Genomic DNA, 21,832 nt, shown 5'->3' on the forward strand with positions numbered 1-21,832 from the left:
TCTCTCTCTCTCTCTCTCTCTCTCTCTCTCTCTCTCTCTCTCTCTCTCCTTCCTTTTGTCTCGGTGTCCCTTTTTCCTTTTTTTCTTTCATCTCTCTCTCACTTTTCTTTCTTTTTTTCTTTTTTCTTTCTTTATTTCTTCCTTTCTTTCTCTTTCTCTTTCTCTCTGTGTGAGTCTGTCTATCTGTGTATGTGTGTGTGTGTGTGTGAGAGAGAGAGAGAGAGAGAGAGAGAAAGAGAGAGAGAGAGTGGTGGGTTTCAAAAAATTTTGGAACCTCTTCTGTAGATGTGGCCTGCTTTCCGGGTCCACTGGTAGAACCGCTTCTAACCGGTTCGGTAGATTTGACGAACCGGTTCTACCGAACTGGTGCAAAGTGGCAGGAACCCACCTCTGATAGTAATGTAGACTTAGTAAACAGTTTGACAGTGTTGTGGGATTTAGTTGTTAACTAGAGTGATGGCATTCAGGAAAAAACTGTCCTTGTGTCTAGTTGTCTTGGTGTGCAGTGCTCTATAGCCTCATTTTGAGGGTAGGAGTTGAAACCATTTATGCCCAGGATGGAGGGGGTCACAGTCCTCTTTTTGACTGGTGCAGTATACAGGTCCTCAATGGAAGGCAGGTTGGTAGCAATTGTTTTTTCTGAAGTTCTAATTATATTAAATGTAAGTGGCTATACTGTATAGGACAATCGGGCATGTGGGAGATCATCTAAGGTCTTCTTCACCTTGGCAGTGTTACAGAGGGTCATGCTGTCAGATGAATGACTGGGTCTGGGATGATTTACCATGGAATTTCTCAAAATCATTGGGAACAAAAAGGGCTTTCTTTAAGATCAAATATGTCCAACTGCTGTGTTTGCCAGTTCTACCCATACCCACCTATCTTGGCCATGGAGAAAATTAGCGAAGTATTTTTGAGGAAAGAAAAGATTTTTGCTTTATTTTTGGTTGGTCGGTCGGTTATAATCAACAACGGAGACTGTTGGGGATACAAAGCTAAATTCTGATTAAAACAAATGAACAAATGTGTCTAAAGCTATATAGGCTTTATAACAGTGTTTCTCGACCTTGGCTACTTGAAGATGTCTGGACTTCAACTCCCAGAATTCCCCAGCCAGCGAATGCTGGCTGGGGAATTCTGGGAGTTGAAGTCCAGACATCTTCAAGTGGCCAAGGTTGAGAGACACTGCTTTATAATGTCTGACACATTTCTTGCCTGCTCAAAATTCTTGAATATCTAAGGTGGAGCTATGGTTTGTCATGGCAAAGAGTGGCTTAGGACAAGCATAGTTTGCAAACTCCAATTATACTATGATTTTGGGTGCTAGCTTGGCAGCTTATGTCAACTAATTTTTTTATCAACATCAAGCCATAACAAACATTAGATTCCATTTTCCTAGGAATTATATTTAGGAATAGACAGGCTTATTTATAGTTGGTAATAGTTGACACCATTTTGATAATCAATCAATCTTATTTAGAAGATGGAAACTTAGCCTCAAATATCTCTGTTTCATGTGGAATATGGGCCACTTAATGAGCAGGAAGGACTCACTGGAGAAGGACCTAATGCTGGGAAAGATTGAGGGCAAAAGAAGAAAGGGATGGCAGAGAATGAGGTGGCTGGATGGAGTCACCGAAGGTGTCAGCGTGAGTTTAAATGGACTTCAGAGGATGGTAGAGGACATGGGGTCGCAATGGGTCGGACACAACTTTGCAATTAACAACAACAATTGGGTTTCCTTGCTGCTGTTCAAAAGCTTCATTGTTCAACTTGATGTTCCTCAGGAAAATACTAACCTTTTCATTGTACTATAGACATGCATCCTGCTAAGCCATAGCACAATTTCTTTGTAGTTACCCATCAGTGGTGGGTTTCAAAAAATTCTCGAACTTACTCTGTGGGTGTGGCCTCCTTTGTGGGAGTGGCTTGCCGGCCATGTGACCCCGGTGGGAATGGCTTGCCGGCCATGTGTTCTCTCTCTCTCTCTCTCTCTCTCTCTCTCTCTTTCCTTCTTTTTCGCTCTCTGTCCATTTTTCCTTTTTTTCTTTCATCTCTCTCTCACTTTTTCTTTCTTTTTTCTTTTTTTCTTTATTTATTTCTTCCTTTCTTTCTCTTTCTCTTTCTCTGTCTGCGTAAGTCTGTATGTCTATCTCTCTGTCTCTCTCTCTCTCTATGTGTGTGTGTGTCTGTCTGTCTGTCTGTCTGTCAGTGGTGGGTTTCAAAAAAATTTGGAACCTCTTCTGTAGATGTGGCCTGCTTTCCGGGTCCACTGGTGGAACCTCTTCTAACCGGTTCGGTAGATTTGACGAACCGATTCTACCGAACTGGTGCGAACTGGTAGGAACCCACCTCTGCTACCCATGATAAATGGCTTAGCAAGCATGTAGACCAAGTGTGGCTTCTTCAATAACCATAATTAATGAAACCATGTCAACCAGCCACTAGAAGATGGTCAAAGATGCTTCATTCTTTTGACCTAGCGTTCTCTCTTTAGCAATACATGAAAGATGGTGAACCTGCCAGCTTTTCATTGAGAAGGCTCAGAATCATGATAATTTTTCTGCTTATCTTCTTGCTGCCTTTGATGTTTGACTTTCTCCTGTTGAGTGACTCTTAACTGAATTTTTTCCCCTCCAATTAGGAGTTGCTGCCCTAGGGGCAACAAACAGGATACAAATAAAATTAGAAAAGGAGATTGCATATTTTTCACTTAGCTTCAACGATAATACGATTTTACTATAAGACCGTTGTTGGGCTAGCCAAGGGATTAATTAACCCATGGCTCTGGAGCCGCATGTGGCTCTTTCATCCCTCTGCTGCGGCTCCCTGTCGCTCTAAATATGTGTCACAACTTCCAATGTGCAACACCCGCCGTCAAACGATTTATTGAGTTTTTTGACACCCCCACACCCCCCGGTAGGCCAACCACAGAGAAATCCAAGAAAGGAAAAGTTTCAAAAGAAAACAGAACTTTTAATTTATTGGTACGATTTGGTACGATTTATAGGCCGCCCAGTCCCGGAGGATTCAAATACGTACGGTAGTTCTGTGGGCGCTCAGGAAATAGTCGGGCACGGGAAAGGTTTTGTGGCTCCCGGTGTTTTCTTTTCTGCGGGAAACGGGTCCAAATGGCTCTTTGAGCATTTAAGGATGCCGACCACTGGGTTAGCCAAGTCTTCTCATGCTTCCTTAGCATCTCCTTGCATAACCCATGACCTTGAAAAGAAACATCCGAACCTGTTGGTCCATCTCTTGTTTCTGTTTTCAGAATCCTACTTATTCCGCATTGCTGCCCTTGCCCTACGCTCTGGAAATGTCAGGTTTTCTCTGACTAGTTTAGCATTCTGACCAAGGTGACCGTCTTCCTTTGAGAAAGTTCTTCTGAATGTTAATTAGACTCTCCTTTGGCCGAGCCTAACGTCTTTGCCAAAGAAGTCATTTAGCTACAAGATTAAAATTCTCTTTAGAACCCTTTTTTATGGTCTCCTTGATGTAGTTCTGATTGTACATTGTTTTGTCCTTGGGGGAGAGCAGGAATAGTGGATTGTGTTGAGTATTTTCTTATTTATTGCTGACCTGGGATTTCCTTTCAAAAAGCATCAGTGGTTATCAGTCGTTTGCGATGGCCATCAATTGTACTTCACAGACAATGGTATAAAGAATATATACATTTAAGGGTCAGTTATATTTTTATGAGGGACGTGGTGGCTCAGTGGCTAGGGCGCTGAGCTTGTCGATCAGAAAGGATGGCAGTTCAGCGGTTCGAATCCCTACCGCCACCTTATGGAGTGAGCTCCCGTTACTTGTCCCAGCTTTTGCCAACCTAGCAGTTCGAAAGCAAGTTAAAAAATGCAAGTAGAAAAATAGAGACCACCTTTGATGGGAAGGTAACAGCATTCCATGTACCTTTGGCGTTTAGTCATGCCGGCCACATGACCACTGAGATGTCTTCAGACAGCGCTGGCTCCTCGGCTTAGAAATGGAGATGAGCATTGCCCCCTAGAGTCGGGAACGACTAGCACATATGTATGAGTGGAACCTTTATCTTATATTTTTTATCTTTATATTTTTATGAACTTGAGCTGTAACATCTGTTACCCAAATCTATTTATGGGAATTATTGACAGGGTCTTTTCCATGGTGGCTCCAAAGACGTTTCATTCCTTAACTCTGGCTTTTAAGCAAGACTTGGAAACTCAGTTTTTAAAAGGTTTTGATTGGAAGAATGAGCTAACCCTCAGCTTATTTCTAAATAGTGTTCTCACCAGGGCTTAAATTGTCTTTAAATAACTCTGCTCCTCAGGGGTGGTAATCACTTACCTTCTCTAACGGTTCACAAATGTGAGCGCATCCACCCATGCGCTCCGCCTTCTGTGTATCTGCTTTGCCTAAAAAAGGGCCTAAATGGGATGCCGTAGAGCTGGGGTGGTGGGCGTGGCCACGCGCAATTTCCACTACAGACCAGTTTGCCTGAACCAGTAGAATGAGCCGAGGTGGCACAGTGGTTAGGGTGCAGTACTGCAGGCCACTTCAGCTGACTGTTATCTGCAGTTCAGCGGTTCTAATCTCACCGGCTCAAGGTTGACTCAGCCTTCCATCCTTCCGAGATGGGTGAAATGAGGACCCAGACTGTGGGGGCGATATGCTGATTCTGTAAACCGCTTAGAGAGGGCTGAAAGCCCTATGAAGCGGTATATAAGTCTAACTGCTATTGCTAGTGCTAGAATGCCACCACCGGTGGTCTTGGGTTTTGAGTTTTTTTTTAATTATTACTTTAATAATTTGGATTTCTTACACATTTTAGTTTCATGGATCCAGGTTTTAGGAGGTGGTGGCTTAATGGTCCCATATGATATTTGTTTATTCTTCTTCAAATAGTTTAGAAAAGGTGGTTTTTGGAAACACAGGGTTTTTACTTGCACTAAGTAAAAGACGAATAGGGTGCCAACCAAATCCTATTTTCATCTCTAACACGCTGAAGGGGAAATAATTCAGTCTAACACTTGCATATAATTGAAGGTCTTACATGGAGCCTGCAAGCAAATGAGCAGAATCCTTTATTGGCTCAGGATAATGTCTAAGGCATATGAACTTGCCAAGTTTTAGAAGGGTGTTGTTGGCACAAATGATGACCAAGAACAGACGCAGCCGTGAAATGAGATAAACATAATAGGTTACACATTACACTAAGAGGCAGACAACCTTTTGATAGTTGTAGGCACATGGGTTTATTTCTTTTTGACACATGGGGGGGAGTGGAAGGATTTTTTCTCAACCCATCTGGCCTGCCGTTACATGTGAATTTGGCCCACAAAATCCTATAAAGAAGTGAAATTGGAAGTCAAGCCTTCCTTGGGTCAAACTCAAGTGCTAATCAGGATGCAACACAGGCTTAACAGAGTAGCAAGAATTGGAAGGGACCTTGGAGGTCTTCAAGTCCAATCCCCTGCTCAAACAGGAGACCTTATGCCATGCCAGAGAAGTGGCTGCCAAGCCTCTTTTTAAAAACCTCCATTGGTGGAGTAGTTACAACTTCTGAGGGCAAGTTGTAACTGGTTAATTATTCTCACTGTTGGGAAATTTCTCCTCAGTTCTAAGTTACTTCTCTCCTTGATTAGTTTCCATCCACGCTTTCTTGCCTTGCCTTCTGTTGCTTTGGAAAATAAGTTGACCTTCCCCCTCTTCTTTGTGGCAGCCTTTCAAATATTGGAACACTGCTATAATGTCACCTCTGCTCCTTCTTTAACTAGACGAGGGGCCAGCAACCCACAGCTCTGGAGCCGCATGTGGCTTTTTCATCCCTCTGCTGCAGCTCCCTGCAGCACTGGTCGGATCCGCAATTGATAAGGCTTTCAGTTAGGACAGGCAGTGACATGCGGTGAGGTTTATGGCTGATGAGGCAAGTGGGCAAAAGCTGTCCTATGTCTGCCAGCGGCGGGGCTTCGGGGGGGAGGGGCTTTCCAAAAGCCCCCCGAAGCCCCGGTGCAGCTTTCAAATTGAGAGAGTTTGTTTGAGTGAAGTAAAGAAATAAACAAACACACACACACACACAAATTACTTACAATAAAAAATTACTTACAAATTACAATAATTTTGAATTCCTTTCTCCGACCCACATACCTTTTCCAGCTGTGTCCCAGAGGATTTCAACTCTGCTCTTGTCTGCCATGATGAAAATGTAAAAATGTAAAAGGAAAAAGGCAAGAGCTGCTGAGGTCAGGCTGGGTTAGCTGCTGCCAGAATCCCCAATGGATGACTCTGCTTAACTGTTTTAAAAAAGCCTCTAAAAAAACACCCTCTACAGGAGGAGACAAGAGAACCAAGTGCCTCATCTACATAAGGAATTTTTCGGCTTTTAACCCTTGCTTAACTCTGCTCAAGTGATCATAAAGATAGACTAAAGGAGGCACGTGGTTCTCCCGCCTCCTCCTGCAAAGGGCACTTTTTTAAGAGGCTTTTTTCAACAGTTAAGCACCAAGCAGAGTCATCCACTGTGACTCTGGCAGCAACTAGCTCAGCCTTTTTCCTTTTAATTTTTATTTTCTTTTCATGATGACAGTGGTGAGGCCCTGCCTCCCCTGCCTCCCCTGACTGCACGTCCCTGAGGTAAAAGGATACCGTGTTAGGAGGAGACTCTATGGTGGGGGAACCGCACTTCCGGTCAGCTCCAGAATTGAAAGAGGGGCTTCCGGTTAGGACCTTTGTGGCTCTTTGAGTGTTTAAGGTTGTCAACCCCTGAATTAGACATACCCAATTCCTGCAACTCCTATTCTTCATCCGTTATTGTTTTCTCAGCTGCAATGGAGAGGTCATTGATATCTTCCAAGATGGTCTCCTGTCCAAGTAAATGATTCTTACTTGGTCAGACAAGGTCTGCTTTTTTGAGGTCAAACAAGGTCTACTTGGTGCAGACCGCGAATATTAACCATATCTTTTCACCTTTTGTCTCTTTTAGGTAATATTATTGGTTCTGGCATCTTTATTTCACCCAAAGGAGTTCTTGAGCATTCTGGATCAGTGGGACTCGCACTCATAATATGGATACTTGGAGGTGGGATCTCAGCACTTGGTTCCCTCTGTTACGCTGAATTAGGAGTTACCATCCCTAAATCAGGAGGCGACTATTCCTACGTCACTGAGATTTTCGGTGGATTAGCTGGGTAAGTGTGTCTTTGGGATCAGGGTGGAGAGCAATGTTGTCACCCAAGGGTTTAAAATCACAGCTGTGCATTGTATTTCCTTTGTTCTTCTCACTGAGCAAGTCTGAGCCACAACATGCCCGTGAAGCATAATATTTCTTATATAGAACTAGGAACTGATTTGGGATTGAGTCCTTATTTGACCTTGGAACCCACTGGTGGCTTCAAACATCTCCTCCAAAAGCCATCTCTTTCATGGGGTTGTTGACATAGGAACAAAACTAAGGAAAACCTTCCCCCCCACAATTCACAATTATTATGAAATAAATACATTGCAGTGTCTTATATTGTATCCTCTGTTGATTTTCTTAAAGGATTCCCATATGTAGGAGAGGTGGGGAGAGGTGGAGTTAAGTGAATCATCAGCCTGGAGTCGTTATGTTCCCACAAATGGTCCAACTCCAACTCCTCTTGAATTCCGTTCACCCTTATGGGGCAGCCCTTGAAGAGCATTCAGAGACTTCAGCTCGTCCAGAATGCAGCCGCGCAAGCGATTGTGTTACACCTATCCTCCACGAGCTGCACTGGTTACCGATTAGTCTCCGGATACGCTTCAAGGTGCTAGTCATCACTTATAAAGCCCTTCATGGTATTGGACCTGGGTACTTGAGAGACTGCCTGCTGCCAATTACCTCCCAAAGACCCATTAGATCACACAGAGCAGGCCTCCTCCAGGTCCCGTCTACCAGCCAATGTCATCTGGCTACTACCCGGGGGAGGGCCTTCTCTGTGGCGGCTCTGGCCCTTTGAAACGAACTCCCCGCAGAGATTCGGACCCTCACCTCTCTCCAGGCCTTCCGAAAAGCCGTTAAAACCTGGCTGTGTTGGCAGGCCTGGGGTCGATGAGTTCCCTTCCCCTCTCGAATCGTGTGGCTGTTGGTTGTTTTTAAATACCCTGTACTTTTGTAGTTTTTGTGTTTTTCCCTTCCCCTCCTTGGGTTTGTGCGCCGCCCTGAGTCCCGCCGAGAATAGGGCGGCATATAAATAAAATGAAACTCAAACTCAAACTTATCTGGCAAAAATTTACTATTGATCTTTAGTTGACTAGATTCTAGGGTATAGGCTTGAGCAATAAATTTTCTGAGCTGCAATTTAACGTGACAATATGGCAAAAAAAAACTGACTAACCTTTACTCTGAGTAGAGGCATCTATAAGGGGCATTTGAACCAGTGGTATATGAACTATTCCTCTCTTCTTTCAAACTTACATTCCAATTTCACCGCAACTTTTTGAGGGACCCCAGCATCAGGGTTCTCCAGTTGAGGACCCAAGCTTTCAACCAAACTTATTATGGCCCATGATTCAGTAGCATCCCCAGGCATCCATTTTTAAAACAAGAACATATATTGAATTGCTATCTGATGGACTGTGAAAGATGACTACAGCAGAATCGGAGCGCTGGTTTTGTGCAGACAAGCAGAAAACATCTGCATAAAGATTGGATTTGTAGAGGAAGGGAGGGCAGGCCTGTGCTGATAGATAAGCAGGACCTAACTTGTATTTATAGGGGCACAATAAGCCAAATTGCCTTTGGGGAAGATTGCTTGCGAGCTCCGGGATTAAATGACAAACGCAACCAAAAGGAAGGTTTTATTCCTGCAACATCTGATAAATTCCAAAGCTCAGACCTGTCTAGAAATCAATGTTTATTGCAGCAAAGGAAGGGACCGAATCAAGGGTATTAAACGGAGATATAAAACCTGAAATCTGCAGCATTTGAAAATTCAGCTTTATGGAGGAATTAACTCCATCCTTCAGCCAAACATAATTCAAATGGGAGATCCCTTAATCTTGCTTTTCTTTACAGGGCCGTGTTTTTCTTGCAGTGCGAGACTCAAATCTATTTTCGGCGAGAGCTGTAGTTGCTCTTGGGGTACGCGAGCATTTTCTCCCAGTTAAATGGGCTTTGCGGGTTTCTAAACGCTTCAGAAATATAAATCATCTTTTCAAACTTCGAAATAAGTGGTCCAGAGAAACATGGGCTCTAATAAAAAGGGGGGAAACTTTTCCATTTGATTTGTAATGGAGCTCAGAAAATGTGTAACTTGGGGGCAACTATGCTAATGTTAGGCGACTTGCTCCAGGAATAATAAATGGGAAAACCTGGTGGTTTATTTATTATTCATGGGTTACTGGATCTGAATAAGGAAGTTCCACTAATATTAACAGACTAGCTGGATCGGGCTATGTGATTGGACTATGCAGGAGGAATTTGGGACACAATCCCTTGGCTCAGTGGTGGCTGTTGATTGGAACACATAAGGGAATATCGCTCCCGCCGCCTTGAGCGCAGACGCAGTTCCATAGATGGAAGGCATAGACATTTTAGTGAGGTACCGATGTTTATTACTGTAAGGAGCCCCAAACCACTCCTGAATGAAGGAGTAGATTGTTCACCAGTTTGAACTGAGGTAATGGAATGTGAGGCAACTGGCAGTTGGAACAGAATTCTTTTCAGATGGGGAGGGGAAGTAGAATGTCTAACTCCTTAGCATCAGAGCATGTTAATATAAGGCAACTGGCAATTGGAACAGAATTCTTTTCGGGTAGGGAGGGGGAGTAGAACTCGTTAGCATCAGAGCGTGTTAATTACTGTATAAGAAATACTAATGATCTGATGGCCATTTCGAAAAATGTTTTTGTTGTTGTTGATAACAGCCTACTAAGTTACTGGCCTTCGCCATCACATCTTACAGAATAACACATGAATGAAGGTTAATATATGAGTCCCAGGATTGTTACAGGATCCAATCTGGGACCAGAGGTTTTGTCTTCCGAGCTTTCAGATTCATTCTGGAGCCCATACTCAGATAACTTCTTTTAGCCACTGGAGAGACGTTCTGTGAAGATGGGCTCCATCACAAGCCCGAAAGCTCAGAAGACAAAACCGCTGGTCCTGGTGACCGACCCAGATTGACTCCTGCAGAATAACAGAGTTAGAAGGGACCTTGGAGGTCTTCCAGTCTAACCCCCCCACCCAAGCAAGAAACCCTACACCATTTCAGACAACCTTGCAATAGCAAATTCCAAAAGCGAAATGCTGGTATATATTGTTTTCCTGTGATGGACAATGGAAGGAATAGTTTAACTGTGGTGCACCTTTTGGGTGACCATTAGAGCAATAGCAATAGCAATAGCAGTTAGACTTATATACCGCTTCATAGGGCTTTCAGCCCTCTCTAAGCGGGTTTACAGAGTCAGCATATTGCCCCCACAGTCAGGGTCCTCATTTCACCCACCTCGGAAGGATGGAAGGCTGAGTCAACCTTGAGCCGGTGAGATTAGAACCGCTGAACTGCAGATAACAGTCAGCTGAAGTGGCCTGCAGTACTGCACCCTAACCACTGCGCCACCTCGGCTCTCGTTGATTGAAACACATAAGGGAATATCACTTCCGCCGCCTTGAGTCCAGATGCAGTTCCAAAGGTGGAAGGCATAGACATTTTAGTGAGGTACCGATGTTTATTACTGCAAGGAGCAAATGTGGCAACAATTGGAAACGTAGGAATCTCTTATCAATAACCACAGGCATATGATCTATCTAGAGAAATGATCCAATTGCAACAGCGGGCAGAGGAAAAGGAGGTCAGGGGGTCACTGCAGAATCCACTGCAGTCGGATGACCAACTTATACAAATTAATAACAATAATAATAATTGAAGGTTCAAAGCCCTGCTCCTTTTTTGTGAGCATTGTGACATGTGCAAAAAGAAAGAAAAGGATGGGCTGTGGAGTGTACAATTACAACACTACATTACCTCTCCCATTGGCCTCCCAGTCCAGTGCTCTCCAGGGGTTAGCCCCTGTTACTCGGTCCTAGCAAATGATCTTTTCTGATGCCTTTTGAGAACATGTCCCTCACGGGTTGCTCTGCCGTGTTGTTTTTCAGTAGCCTTATAAAGTGTTCAAAATCCCCATTTAAACAGTGGAAAGCACAGTACCAGGTGTGAAGAATCGGGACAATATGATGCCAAGGTTGCAGTGAATTTATTGCTCAATTCTACACATAAAAATCTAGTTGACTACATTCAACACTGAATTGACGCTAGATAAGAATCAGTGGAATTCGAGAGGGGTTGAATGTTGACTGTGGGAGCATAAGGACTCTAGGCTGATGACCAGTGGTGGGTTTCAAAAATTGTTCGAACCTACTCTGTGGGTGTGGCCTCCTTTGTGGGAGTGGCTTGCTGCCTATGTGACCGGATGGGAGTGGCTTGCCGCCCATGTGACCGGATATGAAGATGCCGATGACACTTGTCAGAACCACCTTCAATTACCTCACACACAGCACTGGCATGCATAAGAATATGATGTAAACTTGTTTTTTAAAAGGCATCTTTGGTTTGCGTTAAAACAACTTCAACACACGCAATGTTCTGATTGCACCACAAACGCAGGAGTCATCCATACCTTTCACAGAGGCACTGAGTTTTATAAATAGGAGCATGATAGTCTAGAATAATCATATCCAAGGACCAGGGGTGGGTTTCAAATTTTTTTGGAACCTCTTCTGTAGGTGTGGCCTGCTTTCCGGGTCCACTGGTGGAACCTCTTCTAACCGGTTCGGTAGATTTGACGAACCGGTTCTACCGAATAGGTGCGAACTGGTAGGAACCCACCTCTGCTGATGACTCACTTAACTCCTGGTTTTGATTGCCCTTCTTCATACAGTGGGTTGAAATCAAATGAGAAACAGAATCCCCCTCTACTCCTTTCCTCTCAGTCTCTCTCTATAATACTTGGCCCCGTACATGATGTTCTGCCCAGCAATCTAGTCTCAACGAGATATCTTGAATTGTTTCTATTGGTTGCAGGTTTCTGCTGCTATGGAGTGCAGTCCTTATTATGTACCCAACCAGCCTGGCTGTTATTGCATTGACCTTTTCCAACTATGTGCTACAGCCAGTATTTCCCAATTGCATCCCACCCTACAAAGCTTCACGAGTCCTCTCCATGGTGTGTTTATGTAAGTATGGATTTCTCATTGGTTTTCTTTATCTTCTAAGGCTATCATTGGGCTCAGAGCTATCAAAGGAACTCACTTGCCTCAGAGTCGGTTTATTGTCAGTGTTCCAAGTAATGGTTCACCGACAAATGCGTGCTTAACAAAAGCGCGCCGAAGAAACCGCGGTGAGAAAACCGCGAGTTCAAAATAGCGCCAACGAATCAGCGCAGACGCGCACCGACAACAGCGCGCCGACAGAAGCACGCTCTAAACCTAATCCTAAACCTAAACCTAACCCTAACCCTAACCCTAAACCTAACCCTAACCCTAAACCTAAACCTAAACCTAAACCTAACCCTGAACCTAACCTTAAACCTAACCCTAAACCTAACCCTGAACCTAACCCTGAACCTAACCCTAACCCTAACCCTAACCCTAAACCTAAACCTAAACCTAAACCTAACCCTGAACCTAACCCTAAACCTAACCCTAAACCTAACCCTAAACCTAACCTTAACCCTAAACCTAACCCTAAACCTAACCCTAAACCTAACCCTAACCCTAACCCTAAACCTAACCCTGAACCTAACCCTGAACCTAACCCTAACCCTAAACCTAACCCTAACCCTAACCCTAACCCTAAACCTAACACTTACCCTTAGCCTTACCGTAATCCTTACCTTAAACCTAATCACGCTTCTGTCGGCGCTCTTTTGTCGGCGCGCCTTTGTGAGCGTGCTGTCTATGTCGCGGTTTTATCGCTGCGTTTTTGATGGCGGCTGTTGTCGGGCGCTCATTTGTCGGGTCACGCCAAGTAATACATCCATAATAAACAGAGTTCTGAGACAAGTAGGTTCCTCAAAGAATTGTTTCATTGGACATGTCATATTGGCATAAGCTGGTGAAAACTGGCTCTGAATATTCCCGCGGTTTTCACCTAATTAAAAGTAAAAATTTCCCCCTTTTCCAAGAAGTCAATCACATGGTCCAATCAAGGTGCCATCCGGTTGCCAGGCAACATCGCTCCTCCTCTCCCTGGCCACCTGTGAGAATGTTCTTGGTTCCTAGGAGAAAGCATTCTGTTTCTCTATTCCCTCCTCCCTATCCCTTTGAACTGCCACATTTCAGGCAGTCAGCAGAAGTAGCTTGCAGTACTGCATTCTAACTACTGTGCCACCCTGGTCATGTGACTTTTGCTGAAGTGTATTAAGATCATAATTAGAAGTACACAGGGATGCTCAAGCCTGCACATAGATGTGACTTTTGCTGGTGTGTTTGCAGGGAAGTAAAAAAAAAAAAATCAAGGTGGCAGCTGTGACTAAGGGGCCAAAACCACACTCCTTATTTATATGCATTTACCTAAAGGGCAGGCTTTCAACCGTGTAGTTGCAGCTGCCATCTTGACTTTTTTTTACTCCTCCCTACAGATCCCCCTGTTTTTGCTTTCCATTTTGAGGAACTGAACTCTGCTTTCTGATCTCTAGCACTGTTGACTTGGGTGAACAGCTCCAGCGTTCGGTGGGCCACACGAATCCAGGACATCTTCACCGCAGGAAAACTCTTGGCTTTGGGTCTTATCATAACTGTTGGCTTTGTGCAAATCTTCAAAGGTACCAAAAAAAAAAAACCCCGGTGTTTAAAGGGTCTTCTGCATGAAACCCAATACTTTTTAGAAAACTCTCAACACACACAATGTTCTGATTGCACCACAAACGCAGTAGTCATCCTTACCTTTCACAGAGGCACTGAATTTTATAAATATGAGCATGAAAGTGTAGAATAATGATATCCAAGGACCAGTGGTGGGTTTCAAAATTTTTTGGAACCTCTTCTGTAGATGTGGCCTGCTTTCCGGATCCATTGGTGGAACCTCTTCTAACCGGTTTGGTAGATTTGATGAACCGGTTCTACCGAATAGGTGAGAACTGGTAGGAACCCACCTCTGGTGAGAACAATTAATCAGTGGAACAACTTGTCTCCAAAAGTTGTGAATGCTCCAACACTGGAAGTTTTTAAGAGGATGTTGGATAACCATTTGTCTGAAGTAGTGTAAGGTTTTCTGCCTGAGCATGAGTTGGACTAGAAGACCTCCGAGGTCCCTTCCAACGCTGTTATTCTTTTCTAAAAAGGGATGGAATTTTAATCACTCAGGACCAGCTGCCATCTTGACTTTTTTTTGACCCTACAGTACATGATGTGTTTGTGTGAACTGATGATGCCCTCACTGAAGTCTGCTCTCCTTGTAGAAAACTATGAAGCATTGATACCAAGCAATGCCTTCAGCTTCTGGATGACCCCGTCTGTGGGACATTTGGCCCTAGCCTTTCTCCAAGGCTCCTTTGCATTCAGTGGGTGGAATTTCCTAAATTACGTGACAGAAGAACTGGTTGATCCACGCAGGTAAGTGTTCCTCTGCACTTTGGCCAAGGTTTGGAGAAAGATCAAGTTGCTGTCCATTGGATCCCAGTGATCGGTTTCCTTATTGTTTGAGGAAAGAAGATGAGGTGATACCAGTAGGAAAAAAGAGGAAAGCTAGATAAGGTGGGAAAGGCTTAGAACAGGGGTGTCCCGGGAGTTGAAGTCCATAGGTCTTAAAAGTTGGGAGTTGAACAATCCACCTTCCACATTAAAGTCTGGGAGTTGAAGTCCACTGTTCTTAAAGTTGCCAAGGTTGGACATCCCTAGCTTAGAAAACTAGTTGTGTAGGGAGTTACACTGCTCAGAACAACTCCCTGCTAACTCCTGCCAAGGCCAATGTTCAGCATCTGGGTTTTCAATCTTCATTATGCTTAACGAGAGTAGCATCTTAAAACTGCCCAATTTTCAAGCTTCTAGGCAATATGAACAACCATGGTAAACTGTTGACTGATTTGGCCTACTGTTAGCCATCTACTGACCTACAGCAGCATTAGAAAGAAGAGATAGAAATTGTTCTAGAAGAATGCCAACCTGTGCTCTGGCGATTCACCTTTTTCTGCATGTACATTTGTGGATGTGATTTGGCACAACTTACCGTTGGCTACGATGTGATCACATTCTACCTAATTTGCTTGTTGGTCATAGTCCATGTCCATCAGTGGTGGGTTTCAAAAATGGTTCGAACCTACTCTGTGGGTGTGGCCTCCTTTGTGGGAGTGGCTTGCCACCCATGTGACCGGATGGGAGCGGCTTGCCGCCCATGTGACCGGATATGAAGATGCCGACGACACTTGTCAGAACCACCTTAAATTACCTCACACACAGCACTGGCATGCATAAGAATATGATGTAAACTTGTTTTTTGAAAGGTATCTTTGCTTTACATTAAAACAACTTCAACACACGCAATGTTCTGATTGCACCACAAATGCAATAGTCATCCTTACCTTTCACGGAGGCACTGAGTTTTATAAATATGAGCATGATAGTGTAGAATAATCATATCCAAGGACCAGTGGTGGGTTTCAAAAAATTTTGGAGCCTCTTCTGTAGGTGTGGCCTGCTTTCTGGGTCCACTGGTGGAACCTCTTCTAACCGGTTCGGTAGATTTGACGAACCGGTTCTACCGAATAGGTGCGAACTGGTAGGAACCCACCTCTGATGTCCATATTGGGTATTGTTTCTTGGGCCTTGCTTATCAATGCTTATCCAATCCCCCTTTCCCTCATTTTTGTTTTGGAAATTAGGAATCTACCCCGCGCCATATTTATCTCCATTCCCCTGGTGACCTTTGTATACACCTTCACCAATGTTGCCTATTTCACGGCCATGTCACCCCAAGAACTCCTGTCTTCCAACGCTGTGGCGGTAGTAAGTAAAACGCACCCCGGAATTTGACTTGAGTTTGGGATTCATTGAAAAAAATGATTCATATTTTTATTTTATTTTTTGGCTTTCTGTTTGGTGCGTTGCAATTTATGTTTCGTTTCCATCCCTCCTCCTGACTTTCGTTGCTTTAGACATTTGGTGAGAAGTTACTGGGCTATTTTTCCTGGGTTATGCCAGTGTCTGTGGCCTTGTCTACATTTGGAGGAATAAATGGATACCTTTTTACCTCCTCAAGGTTAGATAAAGTACGATTTATTTCTTTGTTTGCTTATTTCTCCTGAGCATTTTTTAATTTGTTTCTTTATTTTGGGAAGAGGGAGGGGAAAACAGCTTTCCTAGTGGGAATGTTCTGGTGTGTTTCATGCTGAACAGAGTTTGGGGACATGGCAGCTGTTCTGCAATGAAGTTGCAAGGAATCTCTGTGGAGTTAATTCTGCAATTAAGATGTTATGGACAATATGAATGTAAGATTGGGCGTGCTGTCCCCGTAGGGAGTTTTGAGCCGTTTTAGAAAGAGATTTGACAAATTTATAGAGGATACGATTGTCATCCACAAGTAATCAGCACAGTGTAAGCCGGTTGAGAATAGCTATGTATTTCGTATCAGAGATCATATACACTACCAGTTGGCTGTAACTGGGTTAACCTGATCAGGGCAGTGATACTGTTTGTGTGAACTGTTCAGAGCAAAAACTTGGGGGCCACTGTTGGATCAGCACATTGGATTAGTCTCAAAGGTGCTTTTTCAAGAGGCAACTGGAGTTTCTGGTTTTTCTTTGAAGATGTTTCGCTTCTCATCCAAGAAGTTTCTTCAGCTCTGACTGGGTGGTGGACAGTGGTGGGTTTCAAAATTTTTTGGAACATACTCTGTGGGTGTGGCCTCCTTTGTGGGAGTGGCTTGCCGGCCATGTGTTTTCTTTCTTTCTCTCTCTCTCTCTCTCTCCTTCCTTCTATCTCTCTGTCCCTTTTTTTCTTTCATCTCTCTCTCACTCTTTTTCTTTCTTTCTTTCTTTCTTTCTTTTTTTCTTTCTTCCTTTCTTTCTCTTTCTCTCTCTCTCTCTCTCTCTGTCAGTCTGTCTGTCTGTGTGTTTGTGTGTGTGTGTGTCAGTGGTGGGTTTCAAAAATTTTTGGAACCTACTCTGTGGGTGGCCTCCTTTGTGGGAGTGGCTTGCCGGCCATGTGACCTGGTAGGAGTGGCTTGCTGGCCATGTGTTCGTTCTCTCTCCCTCCCTCTCTCTCTCTCTCTCTCTCTCTCTCTCTCCTTCCTTCCTTTTGTCTCTCTGTCCCTTTTTTCTTTTTTTTCTTTCATCTCTCTCTCACTCTTTTTTTCTTTCTTTCTTTCTTCCTTTCTTTCTTTCTCTCTCTCTCTCTCTCTCTCTCTCTCTCTCTCTCTCTGTCAGTCTGTGTGTGTGTGTGTGTGTGTGTGTGTGTGTGTCAGTGGTGGGTTTCAAAAAATTGTGGAACCTCTTCTGTAGGTGTGGCCTGCTTTCCGGATCCACTGGTGGAACCTCTTCTAACCGGTTCAGTAGATTTGATGAACCAGTTCTACCGAATAGGTGCGAACTGGTAGGAACCCACCTCTGGTGGGGGGGGAATGGAAGGGTTTGTTCTTTTAGAATGCAAATGGCCAGCTGTCTGCAAGGAGTCTAAATCCTCCTTCTTGGTTGAGAAGCGAAAGATCTTCCAAGAAAAGCACCGTTGGGACAACCAGGACCTGGATGACTGAGAGTCCCCATAGACATATTTAATTAGGTGTTAATTTTGTCTGGCTCCACTTCTTTTGAAAATACTTAGTGTAACAGAATATTAATCTTATGGAGCCAAGGTGACACAGTGGTTAGAGTGCAGCACTGCAGGCTACTTCAGCTGACTGCTAGCTGCAGTTCGGCAGTTCAAATCTCACCGGCTCAAGGTTGACTCAGCCTTCCATCCTTCCGAGGTGGGTAAAATGAGGACCCAGATTATTGGGGGCAATAAACTGACTCTGTAAACCGCTTAGAGAGGGTTGTAAAAGCACTATGAAGCGGTATATAAGTCTAAGTGCTATTGCTACTATGGGCTTCCAGATCAGGCCTGAGTGATGTCATGTACATCATATTATGTCACCAATTATGTGGGTTTTACCTCAATCGTATCCTATGACATCACAGTGGTTTTTAATAGATGCCCAGGATTGAACATTCAAATCCCATTCATTCTTGGGGAGCCTGGATTTTGGACTAACCATTCCCCGTTGTTATTTCATCAGAGAGTTTGTGCAGGACAGGGCAAGGGATCCAGAAATTCAACAACTTGGGAGAAATGTCACATCATTGAGAAGCATCTAAGAAATCGTTGATTTTTCTTCTCCTCCTAACTCACCCCAATAGCCAACATCTATGTTCTCCTCTTCCACTTTATCCATCAGTGGAGTGGTCATCCAAACCTGAAATCCATCACACCTGGAAAGTACCAGAATGTGGGAAGACAGTGTCCCTCTAAACACAACACTGGAGGTGTGAAATACCTATTTTTGTCACTTGCCACTCTTAAGTAACAAACTGAATCTTTTTATTTTTCTTCAAGTGTTAAATATTCCCCATTGGGTTTCTGTATCTTCTGCCATCAGAAGGAAGTTAAATTATGTGTTTGTTGAAAGGAGCTAAAATAAAATAGGCTCAGGAGTGTTTCCTTCTTCTCTTTTTTTTTTAGGCTGTGTTTCTCTGGTGCCCGAGAAGGCCACTTGCCAAGTTTCCTGGCCATGATCCATGTCAAACATTGCACCCCAATTCCAGCTCTCCTCGTCTGCGTAGGTGTTTCTGTTCCTGTAGAATCGATTGACATAGTTAATAGAAAGACTATTGGTTTAACTCAAGAGTCAGCTGGAGCCGCATGTGGCTCTTTCATCCCTCTGCTGCGGCTCGCTATTGCCAATCTGCTCCACAATTGATAGGGTTAGGGATTTTGGTTAGGACAGGTAGAGGAAAAAGGACACCATGCTAGGAGGAGACTATGGTGGGGGAACTGGACTTCCGGTTGGCAGAGAAAAAAGGATGCCGTGCTAGGAGGAGACTCTATGGTGGGGGGAACCAGACTTCTGGTTGGCTCCAGAATTGAATGGGGGACTTTCGATTAGGGCTTTTGTAGCTCTTCGAGTGTTTAAGGTTGCCGACCCCTGGTTTAACTGACTACCAATCAAATACATTTTGGAATATCAGCATGCTGAGCTCAGTGGTAGCCAAAGTGTATCTGTATTACTTTTAGCGCAGCAAAAATCACTAGATAAAGAGACAGGTTCAGGTTGCAGATGTTGGAAGCCGAGAGATCCCGAAGCAGATGTGAAAAGAAGGGAAGAGAGAGTTGACATAAACGATAGTTGAAATAGTGTATGACTCCGTTGGCAGCTAATCTTACAAACAGCAATTTGTTATAGTATGCCGGTCACATTTTGGTTTCTTTTATTAATTTCATTATCGAGATATAAAATACAAAAAAAAAGTGCAACTTGTTGGGGAAATGGGGAAGGGGAAGAGAAAGAAGTGTAGGTTAAGGGGGGGGGGGAAGAGAAATATTTGACTTCCAACTCCTCTGTGTGTGCGTGTGTGTGTGTGTGTGTGTGTGTGTGTACACACACATATATAGGTTATGTGGTCACCCAATGGCTAAAACACTGAGCTTGTCGATCAGAAAGGTTGGCAGTTCTGCGGTTCAAATCCCAAACGCCACGTAACGGATTGAGCTCCCGTTACTTGTCCCAACTTCTGCCAACCTAGCAGTTCAAAAGCATGTAAAAATGTACGCAGAAAAATAGGAACCACCTTGGATTAAAGTGTTCCGTGCACCTTCGGCATTTAGTCATGCCGGCCCCATGACCACAGAGACATCTTCGGACAGCGCTGGCTCTTCGGCTGCATATATCTGCAGATGGATGGGAAAGTACAAACTCTACATATACCGTTCTTCATTTGTAGTGTCTCCTTAGCCTGTTTAATCCTAGCTGTAGCTCTGTCATCTTTGCAACTGCTTAAGCCAGGGGTTTCCAGCCTTGGCAACTTTAAGACTTAGAGCCGAGGTGGCGCAGTGGTTAGAGTGCAGTACTGCAGGCCACTTCAGCTGACTGCTATCTGCAGTTCGGCGGTTCAAATCTCACCGGCTCAAGGTTGACTCAGCCTTCCATCCTTCCAAGGTAGGTGAAATGAGGACCCAGACTGTGGGGGCAATATGCTGACTCTGTAAACTGCTTAGAGAGGGCTGAAAGCCCTATGAAGCGGTATATAGGTCTAACTGCTATTGCTATTGCTAAGACTTGTGGACTTCAACTCCCAGAGTGGCTGGCTGGGGAACTCTGGGAGTGGAAGTCCACAAATCTCAAGATTGGAAATCCTGGCTTAAGCTATTTGAATGGATAAGCTTCTTCGTGTCCTCTACTCCTTGTATTGTGTGCCCACTCCTCCTTTGAAGTCTGCATTTTTAACTGGAGGAAGTTTTTGCCTTTGCTTCTTCCAGAAATTCTCAACTCAAAGAATACACTACGTCCTTTTTCTCTCCCCACTCCCAGTGCCTAACTACTGTGGTCATCATGCTGGTTGGAGACACCTACACGTTAATTAACTACGTCTCCTTCATCAACTACCTCTGCTACGGAGTGACAATAATAGGCCTGCTTGTGCTACGATGGAAGAAGCCTCAGATCTTCAGACCCATCAAGGTGACAAATAGTGGGGCAGTCTGATTTTAATGCTGCTCTTTGGTCTCTACTGGTTGTCCTCGGCTTACAAAGATTCGTTTAGCAACCGTTTGACATTAGGACGGCATTGAAACAAACGACTTGCGTTTATAACCCTCACTTGTTAAAACAGCTTGGAGGCTCTGATGTCAAATTACTCCACCTTCACTTACCAGATTGTTAGGTGTTGTGGCCCAGCAGGAGCCGTTGGAGCGGCCACCAGACTCTGACAGCGAGGGGCCCTATGAGTCGGCTTTGGAGGATGTGGACCCTGGACAGGGTTCCGACTCCGAGCAGGGCGCAGAGAGGCTGGTTGGCCATCAGGAGGTGCCTGAACCTTGGACCAGTGGGGAGGAGACAAGGGAGTGTGATCTGGACGTCAGCAGTGGGGACGAGCCAAGAGAGTTGTTCCTAAATGCCCGGCACCGGAGAGCTAATAGGCGTAAGGAACAATTACGCAGTTACAGGAGGTAATTGCACTCAGCTGGTGGTAATTAGGCTCCTCTCCAGACTATAAAAGGAATGCTTGTGTGCACTCCCCTTTTGCAGAAGTCAATGCATTAACTAATGTTGGAGAACAGTATTGTGAGCTTGGCAGGCTAGATTGCTGCCACGGCTTATCTGTGCTGGATTGCTGCCAAGACTTGTCTGTGCCGGTTTGCTGCCAAGGACCTGTCTGTCTATTAATAAATTCCGTAAAGTATCTTTGGCTTGGAGTGCTTTAGTGTGGAACGAGAGGGGGTCAGAACAGTTAGGTATGCCCATGAATTAAGAGACAATAGAGATGAGCTTACTGTTCTGATCTAGGATTCCCCAAAAAGCACGAGGCAGAGTCCTGATAAAACCCCTTTTATTAAATGAACGTGAATTCCGCTCATTCACATTCAGCAAAGGCCTGGCAAACAGTCATTCAAAGGAGTAATTATGATTACAGACCTTATCTATCTTGGAAAGCTGCCATGTAAATATTTTCCAAATGGGATGCTGTGCAAGGAAAGACGGGGCACAGAGTCTCTTGAGATTCACAGACAGATCTTCACACTCCTGAAATGAATCTAACGACCGAATGAAGGAATGGTTTCCTGCAAAAGCCCCCTCCCCTTTCGCTCCTCTTTTATTTCCTATGGGAGGGGCCAATCACCTTCCACCTGTGGCTTTACTCCCAAGTCAAC

At 44.3% G+C, this 21,832-nt stretch overlaps 1 protein-coding gene across 1 annotated transcript in view; it reads left to right on the forward strand.

Moving 5' to 3' along the window:
- The window catches only part of SLC7A10 (solute carrier family 7 member 10), a 41,196-nt gene that overhangs the window by 15,740 nt on the left and 3,624 nt on the right, over positions 1-21,832 (forward strand). Inside the window, exons 2-9 of the mRNA XM_087728705.1 lie at positions 6,959-7,163; positions 12,018-12,169; positions 13,633-13,758; positions 14,395-14,548; positions 15,814-15,937; positions 16,087-16,190; positions 18,647-18,743; positions 20,493-20,642. Of these exons, the coding sequence (XP_087584831.1) occupies positions 6,959-7,163; positions 12,018-12,169; positions 13,633-13,758; positions 14,395-14,548; positions 15,814-15,937; positions 16,087-16,190; positions 18,647-18,743; positions 20,493-20,642 (1,112 nt within the window). The remainder of the gene's footprint in view (positions 1-6,958; positions 7,164-12,017; positions 12,170-13,632; positions 13,759-14,394; positions 14,549-15,813; positions 15,938-16,086; positions 16,191-18,646; positions 18,744-20,492; positions 20,643-21,832) is intronic.

Source organism: Thamnophis sirtalis, unplaced genomic scaffold (genome assembly GCF_051295495.1).
Source record: "Thamnophis sirtalis isolate CommonGarterSnake01/CBP01778 unplaced genomic scaffold, rThaSir2_p1.2 scaffold_14, whole genome shotgun sequence".
NCBI classification, from domain to species: Eukaryota; Metazoa; Chordata; class Lepidosauria; order Squamata; family Natricidae; genus Thamnophis; species Thamnophis sirtalis.